At 39.8% G+C, this 14,284-nt stretch overlaps 1 protein-coding gene across 1 annotated transcript in view; it reads left to right on the forward strand.

Annotated features, from left to right (window-relative positions):
• The first annotated feature begins 717 nt into the window (after positions 1–717).
• Positions 718–14,284, forward strand: part of LOC124621923 (cytochrome P450 4C1-like) — a 124,965-nt gene continuing 111,398 nt past the window's right edge. The window contains exon 1 of the mRNA XM_047147429.1: positions 718–972. Coding sequence (XP_047003385.1) covers positions 807–972 — 166 coding nt within the window. The 5' untranslated portion in view covers positions 718–806. The remainder of the gene's footprint in view (positions 973–14,284) is intronic.

Genomic DNA, 14,284 nt, shown 5'->3' on the forward strand with positions numbered 1-14,284 from the left:
ACCACGAATTCGTGAACCACTCTTTGGAGTTCGTCTCTTCAGATGACGCCAGTGTCCATACCCAGAATATAGAACGGCTGTGGAAGTATGTCAAGTCAACCATAAAAAGAGAAGGGCCTCCAGAACAGAGGGACGAACTGTACTCTTCCAGTACCTACACTTCCACAACTTGCGTTTGCAGGGGGAAAGTCGACGCATGCGACACACTGCCGATATTACTGCGCGATATTGGCAGAGTTTACCCTGGGTACGGGAAAAAAAGGAATTGCCCCTGTAGCTTATACATCACGCGGTCTGTCAGAAGACGGTAACACCGACGACGAGTAAGGTAAGTCGTCTCCTTTGAATTTACAAGTGCTTCTCTTACGCTTTCTTTAGTCGTTGCTGTAGTGACAACTTGAAACACACTCGTAACGCGCGCCACGAAACTTCCATAATCGATTTACTATCGCACGTTCGATATGTATCGTTTGGAGCCCTCCAACTTCGATAGGCAATCATTCTTGGAAATTACCCTGTTTGAAACTAATAAATGTAACAAAGAATAAATAATTACGGTAGATTGTCAGTGTACTGATGTGGCGAGCCTTGCTGCATTGGACTGTAATGTTCAAATACCAGCGTCGACACCACAAAGAAGCGCCGAGTCACGTCGCAGTTTGGGATCCGGACGGACAGATAGCGGGCTGCGCTGAGCTCGGCACTCCATACGGCGACCGCCGAGGAGCATCGCGCAGTGCGCAGTGCGACGGCAGGCCGCGAGCACGCGCTTTGAGTGCTAGTGTGCTGGAACTGGGAGCTACAGCATGCTGGAGGTGACGGCGCTGCTGGTGGTGACTGTCGTGGCGGCGCTCACCGCCACGTACGTGTCCAGGAGGTGGCGCCTCTGGAACGAGATAGACAAGCTGCCGGGAGAGCTGGCCATACCGCTGCTAGGCAACACCTACAAGGTGCCCTTCATCGCTTTGGAAGGTAAGGCGAGTGTCGTGCGGCGCATTGTTGCGCACAAATCTGGCACTGGGGTTAAGGGATTGTTCACGGCTGCAGAAAGTGAATTCAGATTGTATACGAAATTTGGAGCCTTAGTCTAGTTGTATCTCTCTGCCCTCGCGCCTGAATAGACGATGCAGCAATAACCACTGTCATGGAAATATATCTTACGTAATACACGTCAATGGGATAAATTATAGTGGCCGATTCCACTCGTCGGCTTTGAATAATGACGTCATACCTAAGGCAAAGACACTACATATCATCAATCTATGAAAGCAACGGGTCATATTCGTAAACAAACAAATATACCATACGATAAAATTACAATCACGTTCACGCAGTTATTTACTTAGTAACGAATTACAAAGAAACGAACTGTAAATAACGAAAACAATTAAGAAAAAGATTTAAAAACAAATTTTCATTTCTGGTAAGAAGTGTTCTCGTAATTTATGCGACTAAAAAGCACAGAGAATCTTCAAATTGCATTACAGTAAAGCACACGGTGAAGTAATATTGTTATAAAATAGCGTTAATTTTATATTAATTATTGAATCTAACGGGAGAAGCGCAGGAAAGTTGGGGTTTTGGGTGGGGAGAAAATAGAATGTATCGGAGAAATGATAAAATTAAACGAATCACAACACATACGAAAGAATAGTATAAAATGTGGAGAAACCGACACACTAAACTGTGAAAGAAAAGCCAGTACATGACAAACGAATACCTACAAAAAACAAAGAATATTAGAATCGATAACTAGAATTAACCCCTTTAGGTAAATTCCACTTACAGATTGCAACCACTCCATGATTCACATGTAAATTATTTTTGCAGTTATATGCACTGAAACGTAATACTGTTTCTATATTTGTAATTGCTCTCTAAAACAACTGCGGAGTATAACAAAAACTGCAGTAGATAACTAGAACTGACCTTCTATACGCTAAAGGTCAATTCAAGTTACCAATTACAATATTAGTAACTTTTTTGCAGTAGTTCAGAGGGCAATTACAAACGCAGAAAGCATATTAACCTATATTGTAATGCATACACTTGGTGAAAAAACGATCTAATTAAGGAATCATCGACTGGCTGGAATCGATAATAAGAATTGGCGTATACAGGAGGTCAGTTCCCGTTATCGATTCCAGCTTTTCAATGGTTCGTAATTATGGACATTTATGCAGCAAATTTGTGGACTACGTTTTTGTAGGATTTCTTATTGATCTGAGAACTACTGCGAAAATTAACAAGTATTGTAGGTACAGCTTCCAAATTTTTTTCTATTTCATAGTAATGAAGATATTAATACCGTATGCAGAAATCCTGTAACACTTTAGTGTACACACTTGTTGTTAAAACGATCTAAATAACAAACTGTGGAATGGTTGGAATCAGTAATTAGAATTAGACCTTACTTTTTGTCAAATTTCATTATATGTGTAGATTTAACAACTAGTATTAAAAGTTAACGCTGATTCATAATATTATGACCTCAGCATGCACTATACTGTACTGGATTTAAAGGTTCTCTGTACTTTTCTTACTCACATATATTACGAAAATTATATTTTTCTGACATGTATACTCCTCTTTTGCTATTCTTATTTATTTTCGTTGCCTTTTATTCTTGTTGGTACAATTTATGTCCAAGTAATTAATCACATGAACTGTGTAATTTTATCGTACGCTACATCCGTTTGTTTATGAATGTGATCAGTCGCTTTCAGAGATTGCTTCTATGTAGCTTCTCTGTTTCAGGTATGACGTCATTGCTCAAAGCCGATGTGTGGAATCGGACACTAGAACTGACCACGTCAATAGACTTGAGAAATATGGGCTGTAACTTATTGATTTTCGACTTGTCCCCAAACACTTTGCTAAACATATAGGATAAAATAATTTTGGTCACTGAGTCGCATCACTGCAACTGCTAAAACAGCTTAATTATCGACCTTTCAACCGACTCCATGCAATCCTCTTCTGGGTGGTTCAGTTGATTTTGGAAGGCAGAATACTGGAACTGCAGCACGAGTGATGCCTGTATTAAAAATTACTTGTAGAAATTCTTTTTCTGGCTGGTAATGTCTGTTATGTTCTTAAGCCGAAAATTTTTACAAGGATAGGCAAGACATAGTAGAGAGTAACGTAACTTCTGGCAATACCAAATAGCGACACGACCTCCATTAATGATCGTATGCACATGCTGTTCACAATTAAGAAAATTATTTGTAAAGACGTAAATTTAATTTCCTTATTCATTCAATCTGGCCATATTTGGGTAATCAGACTCTATCTTACTTCTAACTTTCAACTTGCCACTCTACGTTCATGAAGATGCAAAACTGGTTCTTTTTTCTGATGATACAAATATAGTAATCACGCTCGACAAACAAGAGTTAGCTGAGTGAATTGTAAATAACGTCTTTTAGAAAATTATTATGTGGTTCTCTGCAAATGGACTCTCATTGACTTTTGAGAAAACACAGTATATAAAATTCTGTACAGTAAATGTCATAACACCATTGATAAATATAGACTCTGGAGGAAGGTCTATTGCTAAGGCTGAATATTCAATATTTCTGGGTGTGCGCATTGATCAGAAATTGATTTGGAAGAAACACATTGATGATCTACTGAAACAGTTAGGGTAACTGCAAATTTTAGTCATAAATATATCAGTAAATTTCATCTATGGAACAAGTACTGATGTAATGTAATATAATATAATGCTGTATAAAACATTTAATAAGACAAGCATGTAGTAAGTTACATTCAATATATATTTGTGTCCTGTTTATCTTGATCATCTAGAGTAACATTTTGTCCAGAAGTGAAACATAAAATGTATTAAACAAATGTCCTTTACCTACCAGGGGAACAATAATCAGTGTGATTGCCGTTGTTGTAGCTTACTTCGTGACGAAGATGTGAAACAGTGCGTCTTTCTTAAATATCACCCTATATTTTGTGTTCGGTAATCCGCTTGGTCTTTCACTCTTCTGTAATAGCACCCAGTGCACTCCTTGTACTGTGTGCGACATATTGTTTAAAAGCACTATTGAACTGTAAAAACGTATCAGTACTGTAAACAAATAAAATGCTATTGCAGTTACTGATCTGCTAACTTCCGTTCTTCATAGGCGAGTAGTACTTCTACCTGCTCTTCGTCGACCCACACAAACCTTCAACTGAAGATGTATATCTGAATGACTGGTATACTGTATCTTTGTGTTTCCATTTGTTTACCGCCAGCATCACCAACTGGACGTGTATTGTTCAACAGGTACCTGCACTTGTGCTAGTACAGAACAAAGTCCATTTTGTGTCATGTTTTTAATAACTTCCTTTTTATGTGAATGGTACTCTATGATGCGCTTACAGGTCTGGAGGGGACGAAGTGGATTACCGAATGCAAAGTGTAGGGTGCTGATGTTCATATTGTCGTGACGAACAAAGTTACATAAAAGGGTGTCATGCTGGTTAATGTACCACTAGTAGCAAACAAGGCAGAAAGAAACGCAATACAATACCAAAGTCGAATTAAAGACTTGTTGACTTAAACTAGCAGGTTGGTGCGTAAGTTCGTAGCGTTTTTGTTTTGCATGTTGGTATTTCGGTTGCTATGAGTTACTGAACGATTACCATTTTTATTTATGGTTAACTGTTGCTGTTTGAGTTTAAATATTGTCATTATAACATTTGTAAATAGTGAGTGGAGGAATGGACGCTAGGAATAGGAATTCCAAGTGAAGAAATCGGTACATTTACGATCTGTTCTTCTACTTGAGACCAACAGTGGGTTGACAGCAATGGCGGCACCTAGAAACATTTGCCCCGTGTATGTGAGTAATGTCATTTTCTCGTATTAAGGAGGATAGTTTTGACATTAGTTACTCTCCACCTTCAGGAAGACCTTCAGGGTTTGACGAAGATTGTTTAAACGCATTAATCAACAATGGTTTGCGTCAGTGCACCCGAGAACTGGCGCGTATGAAGAACAGTGATCGTTCCACCATTGTGTAATATTTGCATGCAGTGAGGAAGGTTCAAAAATCGGGTTTGGCCGTACCGCATACTCTAAACCACAAAAATCAGCTGGTGTCCGTATATGCGTCACTGCTCTACCGTCATCGATTGGCTCGTGATGAACACCGACCAGTCCCGTCCAGTATCCTTACTGGTGATGAGAAATGGTGTCTATATGCTAACATAAGGAAAAGAAAGTCAAAGTCGATCCCAAACAAAGCAGCGACTCCCCGGTCAAAGATAATGTTCTCCATTTGATGGAATAGCAACTATATAGTGTGCTACGAATTGCTTCTCGAAGGTGTAGCCATCACTGCTGACATTTATTGTCAACAACTGAGTCATCTTGCAGAAGCAATCCATAACAACCTCCAGAAAGACTTTGTGAAGTGATGCTGTTCCAGGATAACGCCCGCCCGCATCCTCCTAGACTGACAAAAACAATACAAAGGTTACGGGCTGGGCCTGTTGCAAATAGTGAAGGAAAATATATTATTGATCGCCTAAAGTCTCTGTTGAGTTTATTAAACTTATGTAAAAACGCTATGAACTTATGCTCCGACTCAATATGGGCGTTACCATCAATGGACATGAAAGAAAGGGCAGAGGAACATGCGAAATAGATCCTAAAGTAAAGCGCAGGTACCGAATTTAAGGTAAAAGGAAGCAGCGTGATTGACTGAGAAATGAAATGGGAAATAAACCTAACTGGGGGACGATGGGTGCTTTTGGTTTACCGTTTCGGAGAGGAAAACTAGCCATAAACGTTAATTTTTTTTTTAGGAAAAGCTGTCAAATGGACAGAGGGAAGTGATTCAGCTTTTTCTTAAATGCTACAGGGTTCTGCACTGAACTGTGCACACAGGGAGGACTGAAGGGTTAGAGGTACTTTCAGTTCCACAGATTGATTGTGAGGAGATCCTCAGAGATAAAAAATATGCTAGAAGCCCTTCTACTGATCCTACGTGAAATGATCCTCACGTATATGAGAAAGACCAAAACTTTTAAGCATATTTCCATCTAAATGGCAATTTAAGTAATAAAAAATGCTCTTTAATCAAAGAGAAATTTTCTCCAAAAATTACTAGTTACAAATATATTCTAAAACATTTAAATTTGCAATCACAAAGGTGCATACGATAATTTTTAGGCTACTGTAACCATACCCCCCCCCCCTCCCCCCCACGAACCATGGACCTTGCCGTTGGTGGGGAGTTTGCGTGCCTCAGCGATGCAGATAGCCGTACCGTAGGTGCAACCACAACGGAGGGGTATCTGTTGAGAGGCCAGACAAACGTGTGGTTCCTGAAGAGGGGCAGCAACCTTTTCAGTAGTTGCAGAGCAACAGTCTTGATGAACGACTGATCTGGCCTTGTAACACTAACCAAAACGGCCTTGCTGCGCTGGCATTGCGAACGGCTGAAAGCAAGTGGAAACTACAGCCGTAATTTATCCCGAGGGCATGCAGCTTTACTGTATGGTTAAATGATGATGGCGTCCTCTTGGTGAAAATATTCTGGAGATAAAATAGTCGCCCATTCGGATCTCCGGGCGGGGAATACTCAAGAGGACGTCGTTATCAGGAGAAAGGAAACGGGCGTTCTACGGATCGGAGCGTGAAATGTCAGATCCCTTAATCGGGCAGGTAGGTTAGAAAATTTAAAAAGGGAAATGGATAGTTTAAACTTAGATATAGCGGGAATTAGTGAAGTTCGGTGGCAGGAGGAACAAGACTTTTGGTCAGGTGAATACAGGCTTATAAATACAAAATCAAATAGAAGTAATGCAGGAGTCGGTTCAATAATGAATAAAAAATTAGGAGTGCGGGTAAGCTACTACAAACAGCATAGTGAACGCATTACTGTGGCCAAGATAGACACGAAGCCCACGCCTACTACAGTAGTACAAGCTTATATGCCAACTAGCTCTGCAGATGATGAAGAAATTGATGAAATGTATGATGAGGTAAAAGAAGATATTCAGATAGTGAAGGGACACGAAAATATAATAGTCATGGGTGACTGGAATTCGATAGCAGGAAAACGACGAGAAAGAAACGTAGTAGGTGACTATGGACTGGGGATAAGAAATGAAAGAGGAAGACGCCTGGTAGAATTTTGCACAGACCATATCTTAATCATAGCTAACACTTGGTTCAAGAATCATGAAAGAAAGTTGTATACTTGGAAGAAGTCTGGAGATGCTAGAAGATATTAAGTAGATTATACAATGGTAAGACAGTTAGGAACCAGTTTTTAAATTGTAAAACATTTCCAGCGGCAGATGTGGTCTCTGACCACAATCTATTGGTTATGAACTGTAGATTAAAACTGAAGAAACTGCAAAAAGGTGGGAATTTAAGAAGATGATATCTGGATAAACTGACTAAACCAGAGGTGGCACAGATTTCAGGGAGAGCATAAGGGAACAATTGACAGGAATGGAGGAAAGAAATACAGTAGTAGAAGAATACGTAGGTTTGAGGGATGAAGTAGTGAAGGCAGCAGAGGATCAAGTAGGTAAAAAGACGAGGGCTAGTAGAAATTCTTGGGTAACAGAAGAAATACTGAATTTAGTTGATGAAAGGAGAAAATATAAAAATGCAGTAAACAAAGCAGGCAAAAAGGAATACAAACGTCTGAAAAATGAGAGCGACAGGATGTGCAAAATGGCTAAGCAGGGATGGCTAGAGGACAAATGTAAGGATGTAGAGGCTTATCTCACTAGGGGTACGATAGATACTGCCTACAGGAAAATTAAAGGAACCTTTGGAGAAAAGAGAACCACTTGTATGAATATCAAGAGCTCAGATGGAAACCCAATTCCAAGCAAAGAAGGGAAAGCAGGAAGTTGGAAGGAGTATATAGAGGGTCTATACAAGTGCGATGTACTTCAGGACAATATTATGGAAATGGAAGAAGCTGTAGATGAAGATGAAATGAGAGATATGATACTGCGTGAAGAGTTTGACAGAGCACTGACAGACCTGAGTCGAAACAAGGCCACGGGAGTAGACCACATTCCACTAGAACTACTTTTAGCCTTGGGAGAGCCAGTCCTGACAAAACTCTACCATCTGGTGAGCAAGATGTATGAGACAGGCGAAATACCCTCAGACTTCAAGAAGAATATAATAATTCAAAATGGTTCAAATGGCTCTGAGCACTATGGGACATTACTTCGGAGGTCATCAGTCCTCTAGAACTTAGAACTACTTAAACCTAACTAACGTAAGGACAACACACACATCCATGCCCGAGGCAGGAGTCGAACCTGCGACCGTAGCGGTCGCGCGGTTCCAGACTGTAGCGCTAGAACCGCTCGGCCACCAGCGGCCGGGTATAATAATTCCAATCCCAAAAAAGCAGGTGTTGACAGATGTGAAATTACCGAACTATCAGTTTAATAAGTCACGGCTGCAAAATACTAACGCGAATTCCTTACAGACGAATGGAAAAACTGGTAGAAGCTGACCTCGGGGAAGATCAGTTTGGATTCCTTAGAAATATTGGAACTCGTTGTAACGGAACCTATTAAAGGCTTTATTGTAACGAAGTATGCGATGCCCTCCTAATTCAACCAGTTTAACTAGCAATTATGATAACAGAAAAGTAATTGTTTATGTTAGCAATGATTGCATAACATGGCTACATAAACAGTCAACCCATTAAAATATAATTAATAATTAAATCACACAAAAGTTAACATCACTTGAACGCTGATACAGCAGATGTCATTATGTAAAAACACTATATTCAAATGAATTTATTAATATGAAATACGAATAATATTGTTCAACTTACGTATTTTGGATCTCCTTAAATAAAAATTACGCAGTGAAACCTAATTATTCACTAGGACTGTTTTCACTCACTGTTCACGTAAGCACATCTACTTTAAACGAGAACCACTGTAAATTTTAATGATTCACATTATTTACTTATGTATGCAAACGACAGAAGTCAATAGATGTACCTCTGAAAAACGACCTTTTTGCAAGAAAGAATTGTTCTGACAAATTGGCAAACCTGTCTGTCATTTTAATGTCCTGTTAAATTATGTCACTCGATGTAAATTAATAACTTTTTTGCACAAATTACGATAACAGATGGATGCCTGACGTATAAATCACAGCTCTTCTTAGGGGTTCTTTGACGGGGCTATAAATACAAGCAGCAAGAAGCCTCGTCAACTCAGTCTTGACAGAACTTTTGTAAAGTGTGTGTGTTATTGTCTTATGTGGAAAAACAATGGAAATATGTTGTAAAAAAGGTGTTACTCTGTACTGTGACAACGTCTCTGGGTGGTCAGCGGAGATATGATGGCTACCATGATAATAAATAGTTGACTTATGCTGTCGTTTATTATTTATCAACAAGCACATCAACAACACGGGACCTCATCTTTTTACCCCTAGACGAATACATATAGAGCCAACATTAACATCAAGATACAGCAGTGAACCAGCCAGCAGCAGCAGCAACTACTACAATACAATTTAATGGCGCCAACCCAAATCTCTGTATCAAATGCTAACAAGCTTCGTATATTGGAATGATATAGTGCGAATATAGGAATATCAACGATTGGGCGACCATTATAACGTGAGGTAATACTGACCCTACGACGTATCTTAGAAGATAGATTAAGGATAGGCAAACCTACGTTTCTAGCATTTGTCGAGAAAGTTTTTGACAATGTTGACTGGAATACTCTCTTTCAAACTCTGACGGTGGCAGGAGTAAAATACAGGGAGCGAAAGGCTATTTACAATTTGTACAGAAACTGGATGGCTGTTATAAGAGGCGAGGGACATAAAAGGGAAGCAGTGGTTGGGATGGGAGTGAGACAGGGTTGTAGCCTCTCCTCGATGTTATTCAATCTGTATATTGCAAGCAGTAAAGGAAACAAAAGAAAAATTCGGAGTAGGTATTAAAATCCATGGAGAAGAAATAAAAAGTTTGAGGTAAGCCGATGATACTGTAATGCTGTCAGAGACAGCAAAGGACCTGGAAAAGCAGTTGATCGGAATGGACAGTGTCTTGGAAGGAGGATGTAAGATGAACATCAACAAAAGCAAAACGAGGATAATGGAATGTAGTCGAGTTAAGTCGGGTGATGCTCAGGGAATTAGATTAGGAAATGAGACACTTAAAGTAGTAAAGGAGTTTTGTGATTAGGGGAGCAAACTAACTAATGATGGTCGAAGTTCAGAGGATATAAAATGTAGACTGAGAATGGAAAGGAAAGCGATTCTGAAGAAGAGAAATTTGTTAACATAGAGTATAGATTTAAGTGTCAGGAAGTCGTTTCTGAAAGTATTTGTGTGAAGTGTTGCCATGTATGGAAGTGAAACAGGGACGATAAATAGAGAGAGAAAAGAATAGAGAGAGAAAAGAAAAGAATAGAAGAGAAAAGAAGCTTTCGAAATGTGGTGCTACAGAAGAATGCTGAATGCTGAATGGGTAGATCACGTAACTAATGAGGAAGTATTGAATAGAATTGGGGAGAGGAGGATTTTGTGGCACAACGTGAATAGAAGAAGGGTTCCGTTGGTAGGACTTGTTCTGAAGCATTGAGGGATCACCAGTTTAGTATTGGAGGGCAGCGTGGAGTGTAAAATTCGTAGAGGGGGACCAAGAGATGAATACACTAAGCTGATTCAGAAGGATGTAGGTTGCAGTAGGTACTGGGAGACGAAGAAGCTAGCACAGGATAGAGTAGCATGGAGAGCAGCATCAAACCAGTCTCAGGACTGAAGACCACAACAACAACATAAACATACATCATCAAAGAGAAAATCAGTTTATAACATTTATTTACATTGATCACATTACTGCACTGACTATGTGTAGAATCCAGATTTTTGCTAACACTCACGATTTCTGATACTGTAAGTAGGCTGTTTAGGTTTTTATGTTGGTAACGCCACGTAGTGCTCTGTATGAAAGTCGCTGACTGCGCTGTGTGCAGTCTGTGGCTGGTTGGTCTCATTGTTGGAATATTCCGTAGTGTAGCGTTGGACAGTTGGATGCGAACAGCGCGTAGTGTTGGGCTGTTGGAGGTGAGCCGCCAGCAGTGGTGGACGTCGGGGGAGAGATGCCTGAGTTTTGAGAGGTTACTATGAGCTGACGATCTGGACGTGTATCCGTCAGTAATAGGAAATTTGTAAGACATATTATGACTTTTGAACACTATTTAGGTAAATACATTGTTTGTTCTCTATCAAAATCTTTCATTTGCTAACTGTGCCTGTCAGTTACAATCTTTTATTTAGCTGGCAGTATTGGCGCTCGCTGTATTGCAGTAGTTCGAGTAACGAAGATTTTTGTGAGGTAAGTGATTCATGAAAAAGTGTAGGTTATTGTTAGTCAGTGCCATTCTTTTGTAGGGATTATTAAAAGTCAGATTGCGTTGCGCTAAAAATATTGTGTGTCAGGTTAGTGACGATCAGAATAAGTAAAGAGAGAATTGTCTGAGTACGTTCATTTTTGTTCAGCTGTTTCAGTATCAAGTAACGTAGAAGTTTACAGTCATTCTTTACATTCACAGGGGAAGTTTCAGTACTTACTATTAGTAATGAGTACACATCAGTCGGTGCTACATAGGAAATTCGTCAACGGAGCAGTAGCAGTTATACACCAAAATATCCTTTAGGACCCTCTCAAACTAAACTTCAGTATCAGTTAAACTTTTTATTGCTGTTGAAAAGTTATTGATAATATAATCGCTTTATTAATTGGCAAATTTATGGATCAAAGTAAGAGACTTTAAATATTTACGAAAATTATTGTCTTTACTGGTTTTCTATACCATGAGTTGTGGTGTTAGTTTGGACAACTATATTATTTATGGCAGATTACTTTAGGGAATAAATATACTGATCAGGTATCTGACGGCTGATTTAGAGGAAGAGACCAATCAACGAAGTCATCGGTCTCATCGGATTAGGGAAGGATGGGGAAGGAATTCTGCCGTGCCCTGTCAAAGAAACCATCCCGACATTTGCCTAAAGCGATTTAGGGAAATCACGGAAAACCTAAATCAGGATGGTCGGACGCAGGATTGAACCGTCGTCCTTCCGAATGCGAGTCCAGTGTGCTAACCACTGCGCCACCTCGCTCGGTCAGGTATCTGAAGGATGTTCTTTATTTCAGATAAAAATAATTCGTATTACTACCTTTCTGACTGGAAAAGCTTCACCTTGGCTTGATGAGCTACACCCCGCGCATCCCTCCATCCCCACCCTGACCCCTCCAAAAAAAGAAAAATATCCCGTTCGGTACTATGGTTTGAAAGTACCCGATTTGTCCTTGATTTTTTATTTATTGACGTCTGATAACATCCTTATTGCAAATACAGATTTATTTAAGTGCTGCAGCATTTCCACATACGCTCCTCTCACCTGAATCTATTATCAGCTTTTAATCCCAAGAACTTAACGCTGTCGGTATCCTCTTGTCGGTCATCTTATTCTGCACAGATACTGGGAGGAAACCTCTAGAATTTAAACTATGTATAGCGTGTTTTCAATATTTAGTGACAAAAAATTGGCTACGGGCCATTTACTAATATCCATGAAAAATATATTAATTGATCTATCTAAAACTATACTTGATTTGTTATTTACTGCAATGTGTTTGTCATTTGCAAACAATACTAACTAAGCAGCTGCCGATGTTACTAGCGAAGAGTCATTAATACACAGTACGCCAATTGTTAGAAAAGAAGGTAATTTGGATATCATTGTTAGTAGGCATACCTACATAAGATGTTTGACTGTTGTTTCAGAAATTCTAGGTGGAAAATAAAAATGGTTTTAGAGCATATTATACATGACGATTTTTTCTAATAGACCTAGGACCAGAGAAATCATTCTTTTTACTGTAACAGATACCTTCCCAGATCCCAGAGGACACTGCCATTATTATCAATGATTTATGTTCATGAGTTATAATCATTGTTACTGCTACTATTTTACACAATGTATTCTCGATGTACACAAGCACAGGACTGTGTTCCGCAGTGCTACGGCATCGGTGCTCGGCCTTTTTCAGATCTTCGCTCTCGCTGCAATTATTGCTCCAAGTCTTTATTTTTGCCATATGCCGTCTGCCAGCAATATGAACGATCAACCACGCGACTCATTTTGAATTTGGGGCTTCTCGAGCAGATCTATGTTTGTAGTTGGCGCTTGCAACTTGTTATGTCTTACACATACATTTGATCTGTGTCTGGCGCTGTTACGTTGACTTGTTATCTGCACCAAGTCTTGAAGAATAGATTAGCACGTCTACCCTATCAGAAGTCGGTCACAGACTGGCGTTGGCGGTGAACGGAAGGTTATCAGCCGAAATATTTAAAGAGATAATAATGGTGCCCCGGATGCATACCTGAAAAATGATGCGATATGACAACGATGATTTGTCGGATTTTCGAAAATACTGAAAGTACAGTACATGCAGACGCATGTTTTTCTGCTGCTGCTTTCCTTCTCCGGCATGAGCGTAATATGAAATTTAAAAGATTACGCACAGTTTTCCGTTACTACCATGCTCAGTGTACATCAAACAGTTGCAGAGCAGGACTCTGGCGGAAAGACACACTAGGCTTGGTCACGCACACGCCGTCACGCGCGATGCTCTCGTTCAAGGACGACCACGCCCCCCTCGTTCGACGTCAATTATTGTTATCGTGCAGTTGCCGATCACGCCAACTGGAAGTCCAGTTGCGACACGTTTTTGCCTCTAGTTCGACTGCAATTTTCGAAGTCCTTTTTGTAACAAAGTGTGTAACGTCTAGTCGACAACAAGGTAATGAAAGACTGAGTACAACCTCGAACAGATAAGGATGAGGCAAGGAATAAGCAGTAGCATATTCAAAGCAAGCATTGCTACACTAGAATGTTTAAGTAGTGACACGCAGAAGTCTACATCGAAATGATCGGAGAGAGGTTGGAAGCCAGATTTTCCTAAATGCAAATCAAAAGCCTTAACCAAGAGCTCTCTACGCGTTTTGTGACACATCAGTCCGTTATTGATCCGGGTCTATAAATCGTTTATAACCAACTGTTTTATGTGTAAACTGTTTATTTTCATCTTCTTCTATCTAGTATTGCGTAGTAATCAACATGGTGAGACATTGCTGGACATTAAAGTTTCAACACCGAGAACAATTTGTTGTGCCAATGTAATATACTAGGAGGATTACATGTTCCAGTTTGTAGTTGATGTGGAGGTGATCGGCCGAAACAATACGT

This window comes from Schistocerca americana, chromosome 7 (assembly GCF_021461395.2).
Source record: "Schistocerca americana isolate TAMUIC-IGC-003095 chromosome 7, iqSchAmer2.1, whole genome shotgun sequence".
Classification (NCBI taxonomy): Eukaryota; Metazoa; Arthropoda; class Insecta; order Orthoptera; family Acrididae; genus Schistocerca; species Schistocerca americana.